The sequence below is a fragment of the Misgurnus anguillicaudatus genome, chromosome 22 (assembly GCF_027580225.2).
Source record: "Misgurnus anguillicaudatus chromosome 22, ASM2758022v2, whole genome shotgun sequence".
NCBI classification, from domain to species: Eukaryota; Metazoa; Chordata; class Actinopteri; order Cypriniformes; family Cobitidae; genus Misgurnus; species Misgurnus anguillicaudatus.
In genome coordinates this window covers 11,787,277-11,796,581 of record NC_073358.2, presented here as the reverse complement: position 1 = coordinate 11,796,581, position 9,305 = coordinate 11,787,277, and the positions used below count along the sequence as shown (strand labels likewise).

The following is a 9,305-nucleotide window of genomic DNA, read 5'->3' as shown; positions in this document are numbered from 1 at the left end:
TGCATATAGACTTACATCCACATAAGGTTTTATTATTCCATGGGCATCATTCTTTATAGTCTGGAGACATCCATCCTTTTGCCATTGTAGACTTGATCTGATAAAGTTAAATATGAAAACTACAAATACCAGTTCTGTGAAGAAAAATGTTTAAAGATAAGAAAAAACATGTCAACAAAGGCACATTTGAAAACTGAAAACTAGTATACAAGTAATACAATTGCAACATACTTACCATAAACCTTTCTGCTGTCCATCTCTGACCACTTTTGAAAATCATTAAAGGCTCCCCTTTTATACCAAACTGAGAAACGTGATAAAGATAATGCTTACACATAATATGACTCAAACCATTGCTTGTAATCAATCACCCTAACATTTCCATAACCTGATTTCATTGCACATTCGAAGATAAATTCATTCATGCACAAAATGGGGGTGGTGGTTAGATTACGTTTGAAAAAGATTGCCATCACTTTCACACAAAATAAGATATGAATTCATTCAATCTCTCTGTTTTTAACTCCTTAGCATTCCTAAAAAATGCCTAAAAAGGACAAAAATTGTACCTGCTGTGTTGATTGTATCTAAATCAAATAACAAGACATGTTTAGCTTTTTGTTTTTTACTTGTTGAAGTTTTCTGTCAAATAATGCAGTGTCTCTCCTAAGGTACACTGGAATTTTAAGCAACCCAACATACACACACAAATATCTGACATTTTATGACAATATTAAATGTGCTTAACCAAACCAAAATAATAGAAAATTATAACAAACATTTGTAAAAGGGATATTTGGGAACTATAAGTGTGCTTAATTCCCTTGAACTTGCACCATTTCTTAATGATAAACAAATAGTGATAGAGTAGATCTATATGATGTATACACCAGATGCAGGTTATCAGTAGAGATGTACACCATTTTGTTGGAAGGGGGAAAGATTGCACGTAGAGTGCAAAAGATATGTAGGCTTCAGGTGAATATGTTCTTTAAAACATGTAACAGACACAAGCAACACAATTATAAAAACAACACTAGGTTTTCACCCAAAACATATTTCAGAAATTTATTTTAAAGCACATGGCTCAATAATTTAGACCTTTGATTATTTGCTATACTAACCAGATGGGTTCGTTTTACACATGCGTCCGTGTACATAATGATTACCATTTCAAGGAATTTAACGAATTATCTTCTATATCAAGTTGACATGGCAGATTGTTGTTTAAAACATTAGCACAAGTTTCACAAAGATACAAATATTATTTAATGGCATTTTATACAACTACTCACATTGGACACATTGCAAGAACATGGCACAGTCCTTTAACAAATGTTGCCTGTAACCAACAGAACCACCACATTCACACCACATCATGAGATCCAATGTCCAGCGAAGTGACTGAGAACATAATTACAACAGTTGATGGTCGAAAATATCATGCTTTTGGTACGTGTGGTGGTGGATGGTTACAACATGTAAGCACAACTGCATTACTGCTAATAAAATTAATCGTGCAAATTAACTAGACAACCAGTGCTTCGTGAAACAACAAATGTAAGCTGCCAATTCACAGAGGAGGGCCAAAAAAACATCACGTATTTGTAGCCAAATCACACTTTTTTTGGAATGTCCAACCCAAAAAGAATCCCTTAATGAAATTTGAAAGAAATCTCACTGAATCATTCCACTCAAGCATTTCGCAACATCGCTGAGTAGATCATTTTGGTGATCTGCAGCACCGCAGCGTGCAGCGAGTACTGCACCACGATGGAGCCGAAGCCCTTGTAGAAACCCATGGTGCCCTCCTCGCGCCGAATTGAGTTAATGCAGTCTCTCATTCCTTCATATTGCGTGTTTATGGGCAAAACCTCGAAACCCAGGTCAGTGTTGTCAATGATGGTGCGTGTTCCTTGGATGTGCAGCCTGTGCAACACAGTTTCTAAAGGAAACAACAGCACATCCGCACACAGGCTGGCTGCAAAGCTGGCCATGAGCTCGGGAAAGTAGGCATCCAGCATCGACTGAACCGAGTCCAGTCCTGAGTCAGATGCAAGGGGTTTCTGCGAACCATTTTTTTGACGACGCAACAGATAAAGAACCAGCCTCTGCACGCTGGAACTGATGATATAGTGAAGAATGCCGTGGAGTACCGTAGGGAAAACCAGGTTCCAGAGAGGAAGTAGGCGCTTGCTGTGGGGTATACCCATTCCCATTACACGTCCAATGCCTTCTTTCACGCAATCCAGTATGCCTGGATTGTCTCGGATTATTTCACTCTGGTGAGGGAACATCAAAAGTATTGTGAATGTTTTATATATTGCTTGAAGGCGGAGTCCACGATGTTTGAAAAACTCTTTGGAAAAGGAGACGGGCCGACTACCAAAACACACTTAGAGCCAATCAAATCATATCAAATGCCGGGTTGCGTATGTGTGGGGCGGGTCTATCAACAGAAAGTCCAGATTCTATTGGGGTAGGGGCGTGTTTGTTTAGGTGACTTCAAATATCAACATTGGCTTTCAAGCATCATGGACTCCGCCTTTTACTTTGGAAAAACAGCCTTTGCAGCAACTTGTATGAGTGCAATAGCTGAAATAACTACAAACGTTTGCGATAAGGTAGAGTATGTTTCATGCTATTGTGGTTCTGCAGATGTTCCACAGATGAGAAAAGACATTATTATTACAACAACAACTTGTTGCAATTTCCAACTAGTTTTTCACAAATTGGCAACATTTCTGCAGCTATCCAAAAGGCAAAATATGAGCAAAACTTGTAGCTGTTATCATATTTAGATTCTGCCGCAACAGGACAGATAATTTGATATTTTCCATCTCATGCAACCTTGGAAACTGACGCATTGGAGAGGTAATTTTGTGATTTACCACAAGATCATATCAGATTGTTTCCTGAGACTAGACGAAGCGCCTAGATGGATTGTGTTTTTCTGAGGTGCCCCACAAAGCTCAGATTGTTTCCTGAGACTAGACGAAGCACCTAGATGGATTGTTGTTTTCTGAGGTGCCACAAAGCAGTATACTATTTCTAATGAAGAAATAATATTATATTACAAATTCATCATTGATATTCTAAAAACAAGAATTCAAAAGTATTATTAATAGCATGTTTTTATACTACAAAAATCTTAATTGTAATTAATGTCCTGCTCTTCATTCTTGAAACTAGAAAATTTACCTGACAAGAAAAACTAATATTAAGAAAAAAATTCAGTGTATCTTTTGAATAAAGTTATTCAAAAGATACAATTTGTTCACTTGTTTTAAGCAACATATGAAATGTATTTTAATCATCTCTTGTTTTTTATATTATAAATTTATGTACATTAGTCTTTACTGAATCCAGTGTCCAAACACTTATAGACTTACCTGTACAGTTTCTATGAGACTTGCTGAGTAAAACGGCATCGCAACCACATATGTCAAACTGGAAAAAAGACAATGATTTCACAAGATCAAAGTGCTAAACAAGATAAGGAAGACACAGATAATTTAAATGTCAACCCTATGGAATTCCCTTTCCGTATTCTTTGAGGGATTATTGTGCAAATATCTGTGTATGAAATAAGCTTAGTCAGATGCTTATTCAAATAGTTACTGGACATGGAAGAATGATGTAAAATAATGACTCATATAAGACGCAAGTGATAAACTGTATAACCAGCAGATTCTCCATTTTTATAAACAATACCAAAAACCATTGGAAATTTACATCTTGATACAGAGTATACTATATAAACACTTATCATTATTAACTAAAGAAAAAAAACTCTCAGCTTACCCTTTGAGCACTAAATGTCCTACAACTTGTTTGGGGATCCACCTGTGTGATAACTCTCTGTGAAAGTAAATGACTGGATTAGATATGAGAGAACTGCAATTTGTCTCAATACACTACCTGCATTTAATCAAGTAACAGGCACTTATAAAGAATGGCATACAAATGTTGTATATTTCTATACCTTGGCAATGGGGTGCATTCACTGATGATTCCCTCAGTTCCAAGGGTGACTCCCTGCACAACAAAAGTGCTGCCCATTCCTTTCCATAAAGCCTTTGGACCCTGTAATTAAGTGTATAAGAGAAACATTCAACTTAACATATCATACAGTCGTGGTCACAACCGAATATGCTGTTAATTTTTAATGAAAGCAGTGGATTTTGCATTAAGACAATATAGACACACATCCTCTTCCAAGCAGATTTGTAACATCTATAGTTTATTTGTAAACTTGTTCATTATTTCTCAGATAGTGGAAGTGTTTAAGGCTTTAGCAATTTTCTTACAGCCACTTTTTAATTTGTGAGGCACAACAATCTCTAGTTGCAACTTTATTCTTTAGTTTCCTCCCTTGTGACAGCCTGGCAGGCCCGGATTAACACAGTGAAGTGCCCCAGGGTGACCAAATTTCAAGTGCCCCCCCAATATTATATTATATTATGTTATATTATGTTATATTGTTATATTATATAAATATATATATATATATATACTTTTAAAGGCGTTCTAAGCGAATCTGCGAGACGTTAGTTTTTGTTGATGTTTGAATTGTATTCAAACAGACGGAGCATAGCTAACTCCTCCCCCTCCCTTTCGTGCTTTCATGAACGTGCCCAACCCCCACCCCAAATCATTTTCGTTGTTTATTGGGTGGAACACTTTGTTTTGTTTTGTGGTGCTAGGTTTGGCCACTGTGTTTATATTGAAGTTTGTTGAGCCTGTGCTGTCTGTTGCTTTTGTTTACAGTTTGATCAGTGGACAGGCAGCAAGCAGATAGTGAGATGTTTGCTGTATGTAACAAAAAATGTTTTATGGTCTAAAACGCGTGAATTCGCTTAGCGCACCTTTAAAATAGGCAGTTATGAAAGAAAGAATCATACAACCCCCTTAACTAAATCTAGGCATAAGATATATACATGAGGTGAGTGGCAGGGCAATCTACATACTTGTTTACACGTTTCTCATCTTTTATCCGGTTTTCCTTAACTTGGCACTGATGTCTGAAACATTTATTCTCATCTACAATGTTGTTGGTGTTAATGTCAGCTAAAAGTTCTACCTCTCTGTTTATCTCTCATCTCTGCAATGTTTAATTTTAAATACACGCCAACGAGTCTCCTCGTGGTTCTGAGTGAGATGTGTTGACTTTACCCGGGCTGCATAAACCCATTGGTACAATCAACTGAGCGCATGGTGACATAACTACGCGTCATGTAAATGAGCGTTTAAAACATGATCGCGGCTTCCGTAGTTTTGTCACGGGTGCGTGCCCGCACATGCGCGAGTACTTGTAAAAAAACAAAAAATTTTGGCCGCAGTCTGAAGCCCTTGGTGCATCCCATTGCCTGGTGCCCCAGGGCACTCGCCCAATCCCGTCTATGGATAATCTGGCCCTGCAGCCAGGTGATTAAGGAATTATCCCCTGAAGTTAGCGGGACACTGGTTCCCTCGCTAAAAAGCCTATTAATTTTTCCCATAGATTTTTGGATTATCGCAAAAAGTAAGATTTGTGTTTAACAAAGGTTTATGACACTATTTTAAAGTCTAAACTTAATTTTTATTTCTAGTAAATGCATTTAGACTTGCGTCTTACGCACAATGGTTGCTCCGCGTACCGTGTATAAAATGGCCATGAAGCAGTTTCTGCCTTAAGCCGCCATGTGACAAACAGTAGTGGGTTCTAATTTAGAACGTTTCTTTTAAATGTCGGGTCAGGACCAAGGGGCAACCCTCTGATCTCTTGGAGTAAGCCAATATGAGAGTGACTTAAACTGCAATTCATTGACTGGCCGCCAAAAGGGAGTCAATTTCCATAGACCCCATGTTAAAATGCCCAACTTTACAGCAATAATGTGTTTGCAGCCTGGTACAAAAAGTGTTTTTGGTCTATATAGCTGATTTTGCCCTTCATGACAACTGTGGAGGGGGGGGGGTTAAAGTTAGGCATAATTAAGAGTGTGGCCACTTAAGTGACGTGTGAACTGCCACTGCTGTCACTACAGTCAAGCTAGGCGGGCGTGGTTTCAGCAACCAGCCACCTCAGCTTCACCCACGTCCTGCCTCTTTACCCGTTTTCGGTTATCCGCAAGTGATGCACGGTGAACCACAGCCAAGATGGCGATGGAAGGCACCGCCTACTATTGGGTTTAAAAAAGCTCTTCATAAACCTATGGGTGATGTCAAGTCAAGGACACTACTATGGAGTGAATTTTGTGCCATATTTAAACAAACAAATCCAACATGTTGCAAACAAACTCAATCTGCTTTGCAAAGGGAAACTCGGCCTGCAAAAAAACAGAAAATGCTTTCAAATACAAAAGCAATTTGAGTGAAAATGCAGAGGTGTTACAAATATGTACTGTATTTCTCACAAATGTAACCATGATTTTTTTCACAAATGTGACCATGATTTTCCTACAAATGTGACTTTGATTTTCTCACAAATGTGACCATGATTCTCTAAAAATGTGACTGAATGTTCTCATTACAAATATATTCCAAAGAGAAGTTGAATGATTTTGACAATATTTGGCAACACAGAGAGGATAAGGTATAATTCTGTTAAGGTTCCATGAGGAAGGTAAATTTAATGACCAGTGGGGTTTTACAAATGTAAATTTGTGTATATGTTTTATTGTACAGTATGAGTATGTTAATGTTTCTGAGGACTTATGAGAGTCATGTGTTTTTCTATTTTTTTTTTTTTTGCTAATTATGTTGGAGTTTGTTTAGGTAATATCAACAGAATTATCAGTACACAAGGTTTTAAAAAAAGTTATCCGGTCCTCACATGGTGATGTTATTTACCATTTTTAATATATTCAAGTTCCCATGCATCTAAAAGTCAATAAATAAATTTGCACTTTATTTTTAAATTTGTTATTTGTCTGTGATAATACACCTTTTGGTTGTATAAAAGATACATATACATGCAGTGGCCAATATGACCCTGTCTGTGAATCCAGGCTAGTCCAAATTTAGGAGTTTAATGTCCCTCATTACTCAGTCAATATTTCACATTATATAGGATGTTTTTATGTAAAAAAGTAAATCCCAAAACGGACTATAGGTTAGTTTTCACAGGTAGGGTCACAAATGCATGCACTTAACTAGTTATCAATAATTTGTAACAAAAAGCCATATAAAACATTTTTGAGCAACAACCCCAAACATATATTTCACCTTATATATAATTTATGTTTTATGACATTAATTACCTGAGTTTTTGTGACATTGTACATCACGCTGATGGCTGTCAGTGGTGACAAGTGGTAACACCTAGCATGATAGTTCACCTGAAACAATTTTTAAAAAATCCATGTCACACATACACCTCATATCAATTTCTGTACTACTTATGATAATGAATGTTTATGTACAAACATCCAAAAGCATTTTGGAAAGACATGGAGAATGATGGTGAGCAATTTTGATTCTTATAGGTTTACCTGACATTGACGTCGAAACACAATGCAAGGATGGGCCAGTACATTTTCTGTAAAAAGGCTAATCAAAATAGAATTAATAAGAAATAATAATTTAAAAAATATGGGTTCACTAACATAAGGTCTGTCTGATATTTTACACTCACAATACATACATGGTTGTGCATTGCCTAAGCAGTGGATATTTGGTGTTTTGTTACCTTGCAAGACCTATCCCGAACCCAGCAAATCTGTTCAGTTGCTCTAAAAGACAAAGGTTAGGGAAGTCATTTTTTAGGGGAAAGATACTTTAGCTCTTGCTAATTTTGCACAATTCTATTCATTTATTAAATCGGTTCGATCGAATCGCCAAAAGAACCGACTAAAACGAAGGACTTGTTGGCAAATCAGTGTGAATTGTGTGCAAAGAGCAAAGTGAAAGTGAAGGTGAAGCAGAGCCGCATAAAGTCGACTACAGTACATAAAGGGGCGGGTCGGGGCGGGTCTTATAAGAACTCTTGACAGTATCTCAGCGACCACCAGAGTGAGTGAGATACTGCTGTTATACACTAACATGTCAATGTTCAGACAATATTTATATTATTTAAAATGTCTCAGGGCATGCAAACTGTACTCAAATCTTACCGGACGGTGGAGTCGTTGACTGTGTGTCGTCTGCAGCACCAGGCGGAGCAGGTGCCGTCTCAAATTGGGGTGTGTGGTCATCAAAATGCAGGTTTCGGCTGCCGGGTATATCCGGAGGTGTGGTGACCCACTGCTGGAGATCAGCACTAGATGAATTATTAAATGACCTCCCTGAATAACCCCCGCTGAATGACGGATCTTCCCTGCCCCTGTAACCCAAACCCTCAAAGTTGTCAGGCCGACGAGAAGTCATGCTGGGAAACGATGGGGATAAGACACTGAAATTATTAAATATATCAGTCCGACTTCCTATGACTTATAACCTCGTTGATTTGATGCGAATTCATTGAAAAATAAAGGAACGAATATCGCAATTTCGATATTGATCTGCTACTTGACCCAGGCTGTGAGCAATGCTAGTGCTTTAGCAAAACAACCCAACACCCGCTACAGTGACTTTTGTCTGGTGACATTTTACTTCCGTTGTGTGGAATTCTGGGATATGTAGTTTAGCTGTTTGGCGTATGCAAGCCAAATGTGCAAGTATGTACATGTAAATAGTTTCTTAGCTAATTCAAAGATACAATTATATACAACAAAATACAATAGCAATCCATTCTCAAGAGCCAATTTATTTTTCACTTTGACAGATGCAGATAATGGGTATCCTTCAAGTTACTGTCTGCAAAAAAAAAACTTGAATTAATTAAAAGAATATTAAAATAATATTAATTAATTTAAAATTAATTAAGAATATAAAGAATTATATTATAAAATTATAAGTCAAAAGAAAAAAATAGATGAAATGACAATACTGTTGTGTCGTGACTTGTGACAACATGTTGTGTGTCTTTCCTTTTAGAATATAGTGTGTTAATATACTTATTTGGGTATCTGAGTAATTTAATTGATGGCCTCGATAAAATTTATCTAAGCATTTCAACCTTGACAAAAGGGGAACTATAGAAATCTAAAAACTTTTTTTCTAATTATTAAATATTGTTATCAGGTAAAATGGGCAATTTAAGCCATGATTCCTTTGTCCACAACAGTAGACAACTTGATCTGTCTATCAATGGTAGGCTATATGTCTGCTAAGGTGAGCATAGAAGGACTGCAAAGAGAGATCTTTTATTAAATGTATATAAAAAGCTCTGTGGACAGGTAATACTTAATAAGCATTTCATTTTAATTGTCTCTTTAATTAAATAC

At 37.0% G+C, this 9,305-nt stretch overlaps 1 protein-coding gene across 1 annotated transcript; it reads right to left on the bottom strand.

Moving 5' to 3' along the window:
• Window positions 1–1,054: 1,054 nt before the first annotated feature.
• On the bottom strand, window positions 1,055–8,580 carry slc25a46 (solute carrier family 25 member 46). Its single transcript, XM_055200931.2, has 8 exons — window positions 8,094–8,580; window positions 7,670–7,712; window positions 7,473–7,530; window positions 7,242–7,319; window positions 3,986–4,086; window positions 3,805–3,861; window positions 3,393–3,450; window positions 1,055–2,282 (listed from the first exon to the last, which is right to left on the bottom strand). The coding sequence occupies exons 1-8, from the start codon at window positions 8,344–8,346 to the stop codon at window positions 1,695–1,697; spliced, it is 1,236 nt and encodes a 411-aa protein (XP_055056906.2). The 5' UTR covers window positions 8,347–8,580; the 3' UTR covers window positions 1,055–1,694.
• Window positions 8,581–9,305: the final 725 nt, after the last annotated feature.

What these genes read in the sequence shown, in the direction of transcription:
- slc25a46 (XM_055200931.2), bottom strand. Translation starts at nt 8,346, where the DNA reads ATGACTTCTCGTCGGCCTGACAACTTTGAGGGTTTGGGTTACAGGGGC. An exon ending in ACAATGTCACAAAAACTCAG is followed by an intron (nt 4,087 to 7,241) that starts GTAATTAATGTC and finishes ACTTAATTACAG; the next exon opens with GGTCCAAAGGCTTTATGGAA. An exon ending in GGACATTTAGTGCTCAAAGG is followed by an intron (nt 3,451 to 3,804) that starts GTAAGCTGAGAG and finishes TCTTTTTTCCAG; the next exon opens with TTTGACATATGTGGTTGCGA.